The sequence below is a fragment of the Pteropus medius genome, unplaced genomic scaffold, assembly GCF_902729225.1.
Source record: "Pteropus medius unplaced genomic scaffold, Ma_sr-lr_union100, whole genome shotgun sequence".
Classification (NCBI taxonomy): Eukaryota; Metazoa; Chordata; class Mammalia; order Chiroptera; family Pteropodidae; genus Pteropus; species Pteropus medius.
Genome location: NW_024350319.1, coordinates 27,130,140 through 27,148,861, shown reverse-complemented (window position 1 = coordinate 27,148,861; position 18,722 = coordinate 27,130,140). Strand labels below are relative to the sequence as shown.

Sequence of the window (18,722 nt, the reverse complement as noted above, 5' to 3'; positions counted from 1 at the left end):
CTTTCATCAATCTTTTTTTTTGTTTTTGTTTAGAATCAGCATTAAAAATACTTTCTCAATTTTGATTTTTAGCTGTCTTAAAAATAAGCAATAATTATATATATATAGTGAATTGTAACTTAAAATTGAGGACATAAAAAGACTGGAAGGAATTATAATTGTTGCATTTTTAAACTTTCAGGGACTTTAAAAATTTAAAGCTGATGGTTGATGAAAGATGCTCCTTTCGTTCATTTTCTGAGCTTTTAAAATACTTCTAAATTAAAAATATAATTTAAAAAAATGATTTGTTTAATCTGACAAATCAGATATAGAGTCTTGTTTTGTTTGACCAGCAGAGTGAATTTTTAAAAGTAATGGTTAATTGTTTCAAATTAATTCCATTTAAAATTAGACGTTCTGTATCAACTGTTGTATATAATCTGGAATCGTGTGCTTACACATAACACCCAAACTGATATGTTCTTTTTTTTTTTGCTTCACAGGAGCCATCTAGAACAGTTTCAGGCAGATACAAAAGGTAAGAATCCTTAAGTGATGACTTACAGCATAGTGTAGACTTTAGTGCAATGTCTGTCTCACCATGGCTTAACTAACTAGAACTGTTTCAAGCAGCTTTTTGAATAAGAAAAAGCCTTAATCTTGTGCTTTTAAAAATAAATTACACTGTAGGCAGGAGTGTACTGTCTGTCTAACCATAACTTATTCTAACATACATTTTAGCCTTTGAAAACTGCGCACCATGGATTTGTATGGGCTTGATGAACTTATTTAGCAAAATAAAATCTTAGAATCGTTTTCCCTTATGCATTTAAACATTGAAAACATACCTGTTTGTCTGCTTGGGCTGTTATAACAAAACAACGTAGATAGTCTGGCTTAAGCAGAAATTTATTTCCTCACAGTTCTGGAGGCTGAAAGTCAAGAGACCAGAGTGCCGATTTGGTCAGATTCTGGTCAAGACCCTCTTCCAGCTTGCAGACTGACAACTTCTTGCTCTCTCCTCACATGGTGGAAGGGGCGCGGGAGATCTGTGGGGTCTCTTTTATAAGAGCACTAATTCCATTATGAGGATTCTACCTTCATGGCCTAAGTACCTCTCAAAGGCCCCACCTCCCGCATTGGGCATTAAGATTTCAACATACAAATTTTGGGAAGACACAACATTCAGACCATAGCAAGTCCATAGTACCACCTCTAGACAATACACGATGCTTTTACCAGGAAAAGTGTTTTGAGTGTGTGTACACATGTATAGGAAGAAAATTAGAATTACGTATGAGAAGCTGTTTAATGGAGATACTTGCTTGGGATATTAGTTTCCTTCTTTCCCGTTGAAGCCATAAAAGTTGGAGAAGGTGTAGTCATACTTGGGCTAGTAATCATAGAATAATTACAAATCTTATCAAGTGCTTATAATGTCAGGGTGCTTTACATAGAGATCTCATTCAGTTCTCACAATTTTCTTATAAGGTACAGTATTTACTTTCATTTAATAGATGAGGGAAGTGGAATTGAAGAGGTAGAATAATTTCACTGGGGTTGCAAAGCTCTAGTCAACAGCAGAATCTAGATTTGAACTCAGGCCGCCTGACTCCAGAATCTACATGCTGGCCCAAAACCATCCACATAGTTTTATACATATGAGACCTTTGTTTTTCTCTGTGTATGTGTATGTATGTGTATGTTAAAGTTTAAAGTATTAGGTTAAAAGTTTTGGTTATTTTATTCCATCTAAAATAAAACATTGATTAAGAGGAGCTCTAATTTTAAATAAGTTACATATAAATATAATTCAATTTTGAATTTTTACCATGGGCCATAGTATCTGTTAGTGGTAGAAAGAAATAAGAAGGCTAAGATAATCAACAAATAAGTCAGTCTGAAACTGCTTTAGTTGAACACTTAATATGTTTGCTACTGCTTTTGTTTTCATTTCTGAGTAATTTTGATTTAAGTATAATGAAACTTGTGATTGAAGCTTCTAACATTTATACATTGCTTAGTAATTTTTACATAATGTGAATAGTGTAAACTGGGAAGAATCTCTTCTCTCTTGCAAGAAATCATTGCCAGTTAAATAGCTGTGATTTGGCCTATTTTTAGGCCACATTCTCAAACCAAAAGTTTTCACCATCAGTTTTGGTTTGTGGAATAAAGATAAACTTAAGTAACTTGTCAAGTTTGTTGTATGAATTACACATGTTTAGTTTTTATTAAATAATAAACCATAAATTATGATTGACATTTTTCAGATTTTTGTTTTTTTAAAATTTATTTTTCAGTTACAGTTGACATATTAATTTCAGTGATTAGATATTTATATACTTTATGAAGTGATCACCCCAAGTAATCTAATACCTATCTGACATCATACTCAGATTTGTATTCTTTAATTAGCATCAGTAGGGGAATAATTTTCTTATAAATTCTTATCAGAATCTTTGTTTACATATCATTGTGTTAAATCAGGAAGAAAATTGATTTTCCATGGTGTACGTTTGTATTTTTAAGCCTTTGAGAACAGTATTTTGTGACCTATTTTGTATACTTGTACTTTTTAAAAATTTTCATAGCCTAGAGCATGTGGTTTGCTGCTTTTTAGCTTTCAAAGCTTTAGCTCTGTTTAACAGTGTTGTAAGACAAAAAATTTTTGTAAGTTTCTAATCATTATTCACTGACTCGCAGCAACTTGTATTTGGAATACTGTATAAAAAGGAAACAAAAGAATATTTACAAAAAACATAAGACCTAGTATCTATACCTGAAATGATCAATTCTCTATCTAGAGGAATTCATTATACTGTATATCAGATTCAGTATACTGTACAGTTTATTATTTTTATTAATCTAACAGCAAATTGTAGTAATGACTAAAGCATGGATGTTTCTTGGTGACGGTATCTGCTGACAAATGGGGATCAAAATAAGAAGGAATGGGCTAGAGGATAGAAATTAGCATCATTTGTTAGGAGATATTGTCAGTAAACCAAATAACTCATGATATATGTACAGCTAGACAAACTCTTAAAAAGTCATTAGAAGGTATAAGCACCCACAAGACAAGTTTATATATGTGCTGTTATAAATTGTGAATTAAATGTTTAAAAATTTTTTTACAAGTATCAAGAATGTGCTTTTTTGAGCATTGAGTCTATTACGTACTCTGTCTAGTTATGCTATACAGTAGTCCCACCTTATCCACAGGGGTCACATTTCAGGACCCCCTGGGGGATGGATGCCTGAAACCATGAATACTGAACCCTGTCTGTACTATGTTTCCTCCTATACTTACATACCTATGATAAAGTTTAATTTATAAATTAGGCACAATAAGAGATTAACAACAATAACTGCTAATGAAATAGAATAATTATAATAATATACTAAAATAAAAGTTATGTGGATATCTTTTTGTACTGTACTCATGCTTCTTCTTGTGATGATATAAGATGATACAATGTCTACATGATGAGATGAAGCGAGTTGAATGATGTAGGTATTATGACGTAGCATTAGGCTACTATTGACCTGATGATTCTTAACAAGCACTTTATGGCTTCTCTATGGCATATCCGAATTGCCAACATCACTACTCTTGTGCGTTGGGGCCGTTATTAAGTAAAGTAAGCGTTATTTGAACATAAACACTGTGATATCTCGACAATTGCTCTCATAACTTGAGAAGGCTACTAAATGACTAATGGGTGGGTGAGTGGTGTCCATAGAGTGGATACACCGAACAAAGGGATGAGTCACATCCTGGATGACATGAGATTTTATCACACTACTCAGAATGGCTTGAAATTTAAAGCTTATGAATTGTTTATGGAATTTTTCATTTAATATGTTGAGAACGTGGTTGACCACAGTTGATCAAAACTGCAAAAAGTGAAATTGTTGCTAAGGAGGACTACTATATTTTATTGAATCGACTCTTATCTAGAACATATCTGATGTATTCACTGATTCCCTTTTTAAAACATGTTTAAATAACTTTGAGGAGCTACAGTCGTCACTTAGTATATGCAGGGGATTGGTTCCAGGACACCACTTGGATACCAAAATTTGGGGGTGCTCAAGACACTTATATAAACTTCTACACATTCTCCTGTATACTTTAAATCATGTTTAGATTATTTAAACCTAGGACAATGTAAATGCCATATAAGTAGTTGTTATCTGTATTGTTTAGGGAATAATGGAAAGAAAAAAGTCTACATGTTCAGTATAGATGTAATCATCGTATGCCTAACTACACAGTACATCTTAGCAACAATGTAACATTTTTTCTGATTATTTTCCATTTGCTGTTGGTTGAATTTGTGAAATGAAACCCTCGGATATGGAGAGCTGAATGTACTTGGAGGTATGGGGATCATGAAATTTCTGAAACTCGAGGTTTAGGAAAGATAGATCAAAGTCATGAATTTTTTTTCCCCCCCAAATTTCCTTAATAGAATATTCACTTGGTTAAGTTTATAACGCATTGATTAAAATTAAAAAATTTAAAGGCAAGACAGGTTGTTAGATAGATGCGTGGCTATGGATAGGATACCCTGCTTGATATGATATCTAAATAAAACTTTCATACATTAAAAAAAAAAAAGGGACAAGACAATTCTGAATGACTTGCAAAGGTCAGGATTAACTAAGGTGTATAATTTACCATTCTTATTTAAAGCATATAATTTAACCATTAAGAATGGCACCGATTTAAAAAAAACATGGGAAGCAAGTTAAGACAGATACTAAATTTTATTCTCACATTGTAATTAACTGGTCCTTTTGTTTTCATGAATATTTTTAATACAGTATTAATTATTAAGTAACATGCAAAATCATAAGTGCTTCTAAGTCATCCTCCCCTACAGTAACATTAATAGGCTACCTTTATATAGCTTTAAGTAGCTTTTAATGATACGCAAAGTGCCTTCACATACCTTACTCAGCAGTAGGTCCAATTAGGCAGCCAGACAGGCATCTTCTTTCTAAAATGAGGAAAAAGGCTTTAGTTCTCTGAATCCTTTATTATATCACATTACCTCTAAACAGAAATTAATTAAGTAACAAGAGAGGAAATATTTTCTAAAGTTTTTGAAGTTTTAAGTCTTTTAGGTTATAAGGGAGAGAAGTTTTTGTTTTTATAAAGAGCATCAGACATATCAGGATATGACTATTAGAAAGAATTAACGTTATCTTAGTCAATACATAGGTGCAAAGTCCTATTTCAAGTTTGTAATGTTTCATGTTATTATTGTACTCCTTTATGAGGACTTTTCTTCCCTTATAATTCTTTTGCAATTACTAAAAATGATCAGGGTAAATTTTCATACAACTTAAAAATTGTTTTCTTCATTTTAAAAGCAATTCTTCTATTGAATATTTGGATTAGAAAAACCTACTTGTAACTTTACCACTCTAGTCAATCACGGTTAACATTATTTAAAATTTTCACTTCCAGTTTGTTTTTCTAAGCTTTGTATTTGTATAACTGTGAGCATAGTGGACATACAATTTTGTATTCTGGTTTGCTCCTTAGTTAACGTAAGACGAGTACCTTCAATTTTTGTTTTAAGATGTATAGAGAATAGCTGATATCATCTGAGCAATCTTCTTTTCTCCCTTTCAATGAGGCATAGCATAAATATACCAGAGATCCTCACTATAACTGTGTTTGGGGATATATAATATCTTCTTTTGTTTGTTTTTTGGTCTCCCCCCCTCAATAATTTCTTTATTCTTTGTTTTGATATAATGTGACTATGACTCATTTCCTTAAGGGCCAACATTCTCTTCCAGAGTCAGTGCTGCCTATAATTCTTGTTTTGAAAAATTCACTTTGTCCCAATTGATACATTAGGGAGTAATTCGACTATAATACAAATTTTTTGTTTGCTTTTGTTTGCTTTTTTGTTCATGAGAACCACTAGGTAAATCCAGAAAACTGTTAACTACCTCAACCAAGCCACAGAGGAATACACAAAACATCTACCAGCTTACCTCATTGTGAGCCACAGCCATCTACATGTGGTATTAAACTTTCCGTCTAATTCCAAAAAAAAAAAAACCTCCTTTTGACACTTCATGTGAAAAAAAAGAGAGAAGGATCACTTTTAAAAGATGCTATATCAGATCTGTTGTTTTTGAGCTAAGATACAAAGAAGTTCAAACCTTTAGTCATCATTTGATTCTTATGCTTTCATAGGAGATTAAATAGACTCAAATTATTTGTTTGGAAAGTGAGTAATTTATTTAGAAACATATTCATGCAAAGATTTAAGGTGTTGTAACAGCTGTTAACTTTTTTCTACATGAAGCTTTCTGTATAACCATTGTCCTAAAACCAGTAGTTCTTGTTTGCACATATGTTTGGAGATCCACTGAGTCACAAGAAAGTTTCTCGGTTTGTTGGTCAGGGTGTCAAACCAAAAAAATCAGCCAAATTCTTTAAAGGTAAGAATTCTAGACTCAAGAAGACCAAATGTATCACTCAGTCGTTAAAAAGACAGTAGTCTTCTTGGGCTATATGTGACCTTTTCTAAAGAAACTTATCCCTTCTCAAGATCTTCTATTTCTAGATTGCCAGCATATTCTATATTTTACCAAATACTATAAGGCATACAATATCTGTGACACTTCTGATTAACACATTTTCCAAATGGACATGAAAGTCACAAAATGATAACTTAAAAGTAATTGAGATACTGGTACATTTTGTGGGCTGAATTCTTCCCTTGTGGATTTGTGAAATTTTTTTTCGATGTTGTAAATATTAGCTAAGATTTGTACAATATTTATTATGTACCAGACAATAGTCAAAGTACTTTTCATGCACGTTAATTCAGTTAATTCTCTAATAGAAGGAGATATTTTATTATCTCCATTTTACAAATGAAACTAAGGCACAGTGAAGTTTAATGACTTGTGTGAGATCAGATAGATATTGACTGATTTTGTTAGCATATATTGCTTTATCTCAGTAGTATTAATTTGTCTGGTATGGGTGGAATGTAGAATGATTCATAGTTTGATTTCACTTATTTTGACTTGAAGTAACTGGAAGGTACCAGTAACATAGGTTTTGTTTTTTGTTTTTTGTTTTTTTGAAAAGTAACATGCATATGTGGCCATGGATTTCACAGTCTACTCAATTTGTTCTAGCTACAATACAGTATCAGAAAATACTTTACTTTGTTCTAACTACAATGCAGTATTAGAAAATAACTTTTATTCTTATGATTTTGAGGGTCTAACAAGATCTAAAGTATCTTCATAATCATGAAAGAGAATTTATGCAATAATATTTGATGTCGATTTATTTTTAAGTGCATTTTATGTATTATATTTCCTTGGAAATTAACCACTAATTTAAACACTATATTCTCTTTTTTCAGAGCTTTATTGAGATGCAATTCAAGCACAATAAAATTCATCCTTTGAAAGTCTACAGTTCAGTGATTTTTAGTACACTGACAGTGTTGTACAACCATTATCACTGTCTAGTTCTAGAACTAACCCCACCCACCAAAAAAAGGAAATGTCATACCCATTCAGCAGTCAACCTCCCAATTTTCTCTTCCCCCAGTCCTTAGAATCTAGTACTCTGCTGTCTACTCTGCTGTCTGTCTTTATAAATTTGCATATGCTGGATAATTCATATAAATGGATTAAGATAATATTGTGGCTTTTTGATATGGCTTCTATCATATAACACAATGTTTTTAAGATTTATCCATATTGTAGCATGCCTGGATATGACACATTTTGTTTAATAATCAGTTGTTTCCACTTTCTGGCCGATGTGAATTATATTAGAATATATAATATGCTATGTACAATCTGTGTGTAAGTTTTTGTGTGATTCCTTTTCATTCTTAGTACTCAGAAATTTTTCATATTGCTTAGTAGTAGATTTTTCTGAAAAAAAAAAAACAAAACCAAAAATGGATGTTTATGTCAAATATTTATTGAATAGTTTTGAGGTGCAAGATATTGACTGGGAGATAAATGTTAAGATAATGAGTGTATAATTTTAGCTCTTACATCTGGTGGAAGGATGTTTTGTTTTTTGAATTTGTTTTGTCTAGCTCTCAGGTAGTGAAATTTGAGCAACCAGGTATATTTGATGAGATAACTGTCTCTTTTGGATAGTTCACTTTATTATACCAGAAATGAGCATGTATGATAGCCCCTAACTGGAAAAAATTAAATTTATAGTGAAATAAGTTATAAGCTATAACATATTAATATAAACAGTTACAATGCAGTCATTAGACTGATGCTGTTGAAAACCATTAATTATATAGGAAAATTATTACCTAGATATGTTAAATAGGGAGAGGGATAGCCTATTACCAAAAGTAAAATACAAAACAAAGTCTGACATAATATTACAAAGTGGTTCTTAACTTGGAATCTATTGATGAAATGCTAAAATTCTATGTAAAAGAATATAATGGAGAAGAGCTATATTTTTTCATCAGATTTTCAAAGGGATCTGTGATTCAAAAAGGTTAAGAACTACTATGTTATAATAAAATGTTTGTTAGTACTTAACTCTGGGTTGGTGGCATTACTAGAGATATTGATTTATATTTTTCATTTCCTAAAGTAAACATGTATCACAGTTTTAATAGAGGGTCTGAATTGATTTTGATCTTTAGTTGTTGCTTGTGGGTTTGTGTGTGCAGGTGTGTGCACATGCATGTTTGTTTTTTTAAAGGACAAAGAGAAGACCTGCACAGAGTAAGGGGCTGTTTTAAGGAATGGGAGTAGTGGTGGGGCATTGAGAATAAGGTAGTGAACCCTATTAAAAATATAAAATATATATTCTTTGGTTACTTAGGAATTTCATGATTTATCCAATACTTGTAAATATTTGATATCCATTCTAGAATTTTATTCATGAGTTTTGCATTTCTTGCAATTGCTAAGCTTTAAATATCTATTTTAGTGGAAAATTCCTCTGGCTGTAATCTCATAATGCTGTCAGTCTTGTTCTCAGTGATAGTTTAGAAAAACAGTTTTTTATTCCCTTGCACAACACCTCCTGGTTTTTCCACAGAAGATGTGAAAATTCCCAGTGTAGGGGAGAAATTTCCAGTAAATGGTGGTATTTATCTTTGCTGATACTGTTGTTGATTCTTTTCCCTTTTCTGAACATTATAGTTAATATTTTTGTAGCTATAGGCAGAAAGGGATTCTTTTTGGAATCTTATTAGAGATTTGTGTTAACAAATTCCTAAGTAGAATGTTACAAACTTTTTGGAATTAATGAAACAATCTTTTACTCTGGGTATTTTGTATTGTACATATCTGGCCCTCAAAATAAATTAAAAACATTTTTGTTTTTAGAATAAACAGAGCTAAATTTGGCAATAAGATCAAGTAACACAGTTATTCATAATTAGGACAGTATTCTTTATAAACATAATACGAATGGAGATAAAGCACCAGTTTTGTTTTCCAATAATTATTACTTGTTTTGAATTTGTATAATAGTATCACTTATGTATCAACAAATCTAATATGAAGGATTTTTAAAATTGTTAATAGGTTAAACTTTTTGAGATATTATTTTAGGCTTATAATCAAGAGATACCAAGTTATTAAGGAATATCCATATTTCTGGGTTTTTGTTTCTTTGTATTTGTCAGCATTGTGGTTTCTATTTGAGGAATCTTGTTTCTGATGCATAGAATTAGACTTTTTTTTAAGTAAAAAGAGAGCCTTTAAAGTAGTTCTGATGCTCTTCTTTAATATGATATGGTTTCAGTGATACCTTACTTTTGATTTTCTTCCTAACATTTTGTCAGTATTTCCCAGTCTTATTTGTAGTTTTTCCTTTCCTGTACTTGTTCTTTATGTGTTGGTGTTAGTCAGCTCTCTATCTGAGACTTTATTCTCTTTTTGTTCTGTGTATTTCTGCCAGAAATTTCCTTTACTCCATTGATTTCATTTTCTATGTATACATATGCTGATGGCTCCATATCATTAGCTCTATCCATGTATGGCCAATAGCTTTTAAATATCTACTTTTAGATATCACAGAAGCTTCCTAAACTCAGCGTGTTCAAAAGCAAAACTTGTGAAACTTGATGGATTTTAGTAGTTGACATCAAAATTTCACTCTTGCTCAAGCCAGAAATCTGGACATTGTTTGTGACCCCCTTTTTTTTTCACTACTTCATGTACATTTAATCATTTACTAAGACTTGTTGAGTTTATGTCCTGCATATCACCAGTGCCAACACACCGATCTAGGACACCGTCATCTCTTACCTAGATAAATTATTATAATAGCTTCCAAACGGGACTCTCTGCCTCCAGTTTGGTCATTTCCATTGCATTTTGTTAAAATGGTTCTGTCACCCTGCTTTAATGGCTTACCATGACCTTTAAATGATGTGTGCACTAGTCTTCAAGGTATAGTGATACATAAGATGATGTTAGGATGCAGAACAAAAATATTAAAACTTATGTACTTTTTAATCTAAAAAGTACTAAGACATTTGTACTTAGTAGCTAGTACTGTGTACTAGTTGTTAACTCATTATACCCTTGCTCTGTATGTCAGATGGTCATTTGGTACTGGAGGTATCCGGAGGGAAGCATGCTTTGTTCATTTTCTGAATGTTGCACAATACTGTAATTTGACTGTTTAAATGGATTTATGAATTATCTAATTTAATACAAAGCGGATAAGTCTGGGGAGGGATTTAAAGAGAATATCAAACCAAGTACATAAATACAAAGATGATCACATGGTTGTTCACCTAGCAAGATACACAAAATCATATCTGTTCTTATAAATTAGAAAAAACATTTAAGCTTATTTTGGAATTTTGAGTCACACTTAAAAAAAAATTAATTCTTATTGTGAGGCATCTCTTTCTGCTTTGATAGCCATAAAAATCAAATATGCAAATTTATCTTAGAACTATCTCTTTGAATTTCTGTGTCACAGTAATAAGATCCTAAAAAGCGTTGAAGCACATTTAATTATACTTTCATTAAAAATATTATGGTTAAGGTAGCAGAGTAGGTAAATGCTGTGCTTGCCTCTTCTCACGACCACATCAAAATTACAACTAAACTGTAGAACACCCATCATTGAGAATCACTTGAAGTCTAGCTGGAACAGAGTCCTACAACTAAGGACATACATAAGAAGCCACCTCGAGACTGGTAAGAAGGGTGGGCCTTGGAACAAACTGGTACCACACATGTGAGTGGCTATTAAAAATTGGGAGGGATAGTTCAGCCAGGGATGCCCTCCCTGAGGAGCAAGGGGTCCCAGTCCCACTCCTTGGCCCAGGGTTTCGGTGCTGGGAAGAGAAGTCCCCACAACTTCTGGCTGTGAAAACCAGTGGAGATTGTGGCTGAATAAAACAGAGGGCTGCTGGAGTCTTAGGAGTTCCTCTTAAAGGGTCTGCTCATGGACTTACATGGTGATGGACTCAATAGCTTTGTGTTCCAGCGTTGGGGCAGCAGCTTATGGGGGTGCCAGTGACATATGGGGAGGAACTGAGTTGGCTGGCTTTAGGGCAAGGGCTGGAGAGGCAGCATTCTCTCAGACAGAAGTGCTGAAAGAATCCATTGTTTCTTTGTTGAGTCCTCCCCCACTGCTTGTGTGCAGAAACAGGTGGCCATCATAGCTGAGGCTTCATCAACCTGGCTAACACTGGTCGTCCCAGCTGTGGAGATTCCTTGAGACCCCACCCCCACCCAACTTTCAGGAAGCTACTTCCAGTGGCTTTTTCGTACCAACAGCCTATCTTGGCTCATGCTACGGACTTTCCTAAAATCTCTCAAAGGTTCAGAAAACCCAAACAAGCAGCATCTGGCTTCAGGGTGCACAGTACTACCCCTTGCTGAGCAGCCCCAAGCCTGGCACTAGCAACAGCTAGCCTTGATTTGCGGTTTAACTTCTCGGGGTACCTCCAAACCCAGCGTGGGTGGCACCCATCTGCAGATTGCTTGGGGGGTCATTCCAAGTGGCCCCAGGCAGGGCGCACCGGCTGTGACTGAACCTGGACTGTGGTTGGAGCCCTTCCCAGAGGCCCCGGGGACAAGCGTACCCGAGTGGCTGGCTTCCAACCTATCTGGAGCACCACCTGGTGTGCATCTGAAGATGACACACCTGAAGAGCAGACTGGGCGGGCACCAGAGCCTGCTAAAGTAAATCCTACTCCATAGGATCAGCCCATGCACAACAGCTCCTCCACTATAGTCATCAGCCATTCATCACAACTAATCATCCTATGGGTCATTCTTTCCCATTGACATGCAAACAGCAACAAAGACTCAGCTACAATAGGAGGGCACATACAATGCATACAGGGGACATACCTGAAGCACCTGGCTCAGGAGACTGCCCCTGGGCCCCACAGGTCACCTACTACATAAAACACTCTGCTAAGACTGGAAGTCATAGCAGCCCTACCTAATACATGGAAACAAACACAGGGAGACAGTCAAAATGGGGAGACAAAGAAACATGTCCCAAATGAAAGAGAAAAAAGTTTCAGAAAAAATATACAAAATGGAGACAAGCAATCCACTAGATGCAGAGTTCAAAACACTGGTTATAAGGATGTACAATGGACTTATGGGAAGAGTAGATGTACTCAGTGAGAACTTTAACAAAAAGAGAAACATAAAAATGGAAATAGAAATCATAAAAAAAGAACCAGTCAGAAATGAAGAATACAATAACAAATGAAGACTACATTAGAGGGAATTAACAATAGATTAGAAGCAGAGGATCAGATCAGTAATTTAGAAGATAAAGTAGCAAAAAACAATCAGAACAGCAACAAGAACAAAGAATTAAAAAAAAATGAAGCTAGTTCAAGGGACCTTTGGGACAACATCAAGTGTACAAACAACATTTGCATCATAGGGGTACCAGGAGAGAAGAGACAGGTGTATTCTTTGATTGAAAACCTAGTTGAAGAAATAATGACAGAAAACTTTCCTAATCTGGTAAAGAAAGTAGACATACAAACCCAGAAAGTCCCAAACAAGATGAACTCAAAGAGGCCCACACCAAGACACATCATAATTAAAATGCCAAAGATTAAAGACAAAGAATCTTAAAAACAGCAAGAGAAAGGCAGTTACCTATAAGGGAGCTCCCATGAGGCTGTCAGCTTATTTCTCAGCAGAAACTTTGCAGGCCAGAAGGGACTGGCACAAAATATTCAAAGTGATGGAAAGCAAGGACCTACAACCAAGACTACTCTACCTAGCAAAGTTATCATTTAGAGTGGAAGGAGAGATAAGGAGCTTCTCAGACAAAAAGAGTTGAATGAATTCATCATCTCCAAACCAGTATTATGAGAAATGTTAGAGGGACTTCTTAAGAAGGAGAAAAAAAAAAAGATTAAAAATACGAATAAGGAAAGGCAGTAACCACATATCTATCAACAGTTACTTAAAATGAAAAAGAATTAAATACTCCAATCAAAAGATAGGGTGGCGAAATGGATATGAAAATAAGACCCTTACATAGGCTGCCTACAAGAGACTCACTTAAGATTAAAAGATACACACAGACTAAAAGTAAAAGGATGGAAAAATATATTTCATGAAAATGGAAACAAAATTTAAAAAAAGCTGAGGTAGCAATATTTATACCAGACAAAACAGACTTTAAAACAAAGCCTATAACAAGAGACAAAGTAACCACATGGGTATTCAAAGAAACCAAAAACACTGCTTCAGAGGGACATGTGAATCCATATGTTCGTTACAGCATTACTTACAATAGTGAGGATATGGAGGCAACCTGGGTATCCATCAGTGGATGCATGGGTAAAGAAGAGGTGGTACATGTGTACAGTGGAATATTATTCAGCCATAAGAAATTGAAATCTTGCCATCTGCAACAACATGAATGGACTTTGATCTAGGGTATTGTGCTGAGTGGAGTATGTCAAACAGAGAAAGACAACTGCCATATGATTACACTTACATGTAGAAAATAAGTACGAAATAAAAGTGAAACTCAGATGCAGAGAACATTTTGATTATTGCCACATGAGAGGGGGATTTGGAGAGTGAGTGAAAAAGGGGGAGGGATTAAGAAGTACAAATTAGTAGTTACAAAAGAGTCATGGAGATATAAAGTATAGCATGAGAGAGATAGTCAATAATATTATAACTGTATGGTGTCAGATGGGTACCAGATTTATTGAGGTTATCACTTTATAAGTTACATAAATATCTAATTACTATTGTATACCTGAAACTAATATTGTATACCAAATGTGATTGAAAAACAACAAAAGACAAAATTATAGCCATTTTTTGTGAAAACATAAATTAAACATAATTAAAACATAAATTAAAAATTTTTTTTATCTCTTTATTTTCTATTTCTTTGTGATACAGGTATTATTTTAACAATATGATTATTTCCTAAATCATCGATTTATATATATGTAATATGTATTACATATATATTTGTATAATGTATATATAATATGTACTCATATATAATATAGTTACATTATAAATCATGTAAAAAACTTTAGGTAAATAAACATACCAGCATGGATACGTAATGAATAAAATTTGGAGAGCATAAATTTAAATTCTTTTATTAAATAGCTTTCAGGGTTCCTTCTTTCTTTTTCAGTGTCATATCTTAGCACTTCTGTGTTTACATTTCATGTTTTAGTTATATTGGACTTTTCTGTTTTTCAGAAGAGCTACGCATTGTTCCTTGTTCGATATTTGCACATTCTTATTCCTCTTTTAAGTTTGAGTTAAACATTATCTAGCATATCTACCTCTCAGAGTGTAGTCTTTGGACTGTTTGTTACCAGTCCATGACTAGATAGGAACAGAACTTGAGAGTAAATAATTAGCTTGAATTGCGTTTTGACATTGTCATTGTCACATCCAAGTACCTGATCAGTAGACTCCTTTCTGAACAGGATATCTGACTAGTTCAAGTGTCATGGTGCATGTGTGATTTATTTAATTTTTTAGGGCAGTTTAAGGTTCAAAGAAAAATTGAGGGAAAAGTGTGGAAATTTCCATTATACCCCAGCAACCACATTGCCTCCCCTGTTAGAAATGTCCCAACTGTCCCAACAGAAAGGTACATTTGTTAAACCTGATGAACTTACATTGTCGCATCATAAATCACCCAAACTCTGTAGTTTACATTACAGTACATTCTCTGAATTTGGACAAATGTATAATGACATGTATCCATCATTATGATAATCTTACAAAGTAGTTTCACTACTCTAAGAATCCCCTATGCTCCAACTATTCATTCCTAGCCCTATTATCTCTCCCCCAACCCCTGGCAACTATTGATCTTTCTTCTCTCTCCATACTATGTCACGTAGTTGAAATCTGTGTCTTCTCTTTTTCTTATCCAGGCTAGAGACTTATTGACTTTATTTAAAGGAAATAGCTTTTGGTTTCATCGATTTTCTGTATTGGTTTGTTGTTTTCAATTTTACTGATTTCTGCTCTAATTATTATTATTTCATTTTCTTCTGCTTATTTTGGATTTAATTTGCTCTTTTTAGTTTCTTAAGGTAGAAACTTCTAATATATGCATTCAGTGCTGTAAATTTTCCTCTAAGCACTGCTTTTACTGCATTTCACAAATTTTAAGTTGTGGGTTCATTTTCATTTAGTTCAAAATATTTTAAAATTTCTCTTGAGATGTTTTCTTTGCTCCACATGTAATTTAATAGTGTGTTTTCAAATATCCATGTGTTTTTAAGATTTTCCAGTTATCTTTGTGTTACTGGTTTCTAGTTTAATCCTCTTATGGTCTGAGAGCAGACATTGTATGGTTTCTATTCTTTTAAATTTGTGAAGGTGTGTTTTATGACCCAGAGTATGGTCTCTCTTGGTGAATATACCACGTGAGCTTGAGAAGAGTGTGTATTTTGCTGTACATGTGTTATTTTTATATTAGTCATTTGTAACCCAAAATGTGTAAGAACTGATGAAAATGTAAAGATTTATTTACTTTAAAAATCTTTTGTCAAATTTAATTACTCTTGTTCTGTGGCATTTATAATAGGCATGACATAAATATGTTCACACCACACATGCATTGTTTGGAAAAAAGAATATTACAATTAAGTTGACAGAAGGAGGTCTTCAGGATTTCATATGTAATCATTAGTGCTTTGAATTTCTTTTAAAGTCTCACTTCAGGTTGCTAACATTTAAAAACTACACACAAATGACAAGATAAAGGTGTTTGCTTGGAGATGTTGGAGGAATCTGTACCAAAAAGGTAGTTCATGTAATACTTTCCAGCAGCACCATAGCTTGATATATTTAGAAACAGTGATGCAGAAAACCAATTCTTAAGCAAATAAGATAGCAAAGGAATTTTTCTTAAAATTTGATGAACATATTGATTTTGCTGACATGACAGTAATGTGAGGGAAGAATTTTAACTTCCTTGCTGACAAAACAGCTTGCTCTGAAGTATTTGAAACTTTGAGGGATGAACAAATCAACCAAGGTGGTTTGGAGTTTTGCTTTCTTTTGTAGGAGTATGTTCTTATTATATAGAGACAGTGACAGGAAAACTGTGCTAGAACTTGTGCCAGAGTGTAAATTAATGTCACGCTTATTGAGAAAGTCTTGCTATATCCGCCAAACTAAACAGTATTCTTGGTGTATCAGCTAAATTAACCACTGTTAATTTGTGGTTCACTAAAAGTGTGAATTACTTAAATATTAATGCCTTAAATTTGAGATTTAAAAAAAGTAAATGATAATTTGGAAGCTGAACCAATCAACTGTTATATGCTGAGGTATACAGTAATTTTCGATGAAAAATTTTCAGACAAAAGTATTTGAACTTGGATGAACTCTTAGTGTTTTTGCAAACTAAGAAGCCAATTTGGTCCCTGGCTATTTAAACACGTGAATTAGACTTATTTCTCTGATAGCTTCATTTTTTACCCCCCCTAGATGATCTTAGTCTTTCACGCAAAAAAGGAATGTCAAATGTTTTCATCGTTATATACGATCAAAGGACAGAAATGTTAGAATTTCGAGGGGAAAACTACTGTTGGTATGCTGGGTTCCACAATATGGTAACAATTATCAGTGAAGTTGGTAATTATTTTAGCATTGTGCATTTGTAAAGTATTACACATTTGATAAGACATATTTTGAATTTTCAATAAAAAGAAAACCCATGCATAGGAAATTAATAGATCAGGTATCTACTTATTTTCATCAAGTTATTTTAGATTTAACTATAACTTCAACGGATAAATGATTGGAACTGGCTACTAATAAAGGATTGAAGACAAATTTTAAAAAATGTTTTCTGCATTTTGGGTAGAAGTTAAAAATGAATATCCCGAGGTTGCTGAAATTGCTTTAGAATCTCTTCTATTCTTGTCAGCATACATCTGTCAGCATACTGAAACTAGTTTCTCTGTTATGAGCGCTATTTAAAAAAAAAAACATATAGTTTAGGGAATCTTATCCCTAAAGAGCAGCGTTATTAGCAGTCCAGACTAGTTTAGGTCAGCTGACAAGTGTGGTAGCCAGTCTCCAAGAGAGCCTCTAGGAAGCCCTCTTTCCTGATATTTACACCTTGTGTAATCCCCTTACATTGCAACACAGGTTAATGTATAATATGTCACTTTGGAGATTAGGGCAGAACAGATACTGCAGTGGCTATCTTGGTTGCTGTCATTTTGTCTCTGGAAGCCAGCTGCCATATGGTGAAGAGCTCAGCAGAGAGGCCCACGTACTGAGGAATTGAGGCTTCTGGCCAGCAGCCAGTGAGAAACTGAGGCCTTTGCCATCAGCCATGTGAGTGATTTTAAAGGCAAATTCTCCAGTCTGGTTAAGCCTTCAGATGACTTACTCTAGTGTGACAGCCATTTTCTATAATTATTGGCTATATACATACTTCCAGTGAAAAACATGGAGTTTTACATAATTCTTTTTTTCCTGTTTATTCTAATTATATTTCTGAAATATAATTGCATGGGTCTGAGTCTAATTTGGATTTGTGTTTTATATGCCTTTTTTACATTTATTTTTCTAATAGTTTTTTTATATTTGATCTTACAAAAGTATTGTTCCATAATGGATTAAAATTCAAAAAAAAAAATGGATCTTTACTATGGTCTGCATTAGGTCACTATCATAGTTTTCTTGGTACTCTACACTTAACTTATCCTGATGGTCGTCTTGTTTATTATAATTGGTTATATTCTTTGTTAAACTGAAATCTCTATGAAGAGCAGAGTACATGTCTGTATTTGCTATTAAATCTTCAGTACCCAGAACAGGGTCTGGTACTTGGCAGCTACTCAGTAGATACTGGTTAGAAGAATTAATGAGTGTTTTTCATTGTGTTGAATGAAAAAATTTTCATTGTGTTAGAATAAGGATTAACTTCTATAGTTATAAATAAATTGGCTATGATAACCATATGTCCTCAGGGGAATGGTAATTTTGGTGAATAGAAAATACTCTTGGCATTCTTCTTGCTGAGTATATTAGGTTTTTAAAAAAATTTTATTTTATATTAGTTTCAGGTATACAGTATAATGGTTAGACACTTTATATAATTTATAAAATGATCCCCTCGCTTACTCTCGTACCGATCTGGCACTACATACAGCCATTACAGTAATATTGACTATGTTCCCATTGCTGTACTCAACATCCTGTGACTGTTTGTAGCTACTAATTTG

The 18,722-nt window shown here is 33.6% G+C and overlaps 1 protein-coding gene and 1 long non-coding RNA gene across 4 annotated transcripts in view; both read left to right on the top strand.

Moving 5' to 3' along the window:
* Window positions 1–18,722, top strand: part of PAWR (pro-apoptotic WT1 regulator) — a 151,019-nt gene that overhangs the window by 65,326 nt on the left and 66,971 nt on the right. For all 3 annotated transcript variants that reach the window (XM_039838917.1, XM_039838915.1, XM_039838916.1), the window contains exon 4: window positions 486–520. In XM_039838917.1, coding sequence (XP_039694851.1) covers window positions 486–520 — 35 coding nt within the window. The remainder of the gene's footprint in view (window positions 1–485; window positions 521–18,722) is intronic.
* Window positions 1,687–7,979, top strand: LOC120583377 (uncharacterized). The gene is made up of 2 exons (XR_005647785.1): window positions 1,687–4,369; window positions 7,398–7,979. It is a non-coding gene; the product is annotated as an uncharacterized LOC120583377 (long non-coding RNA).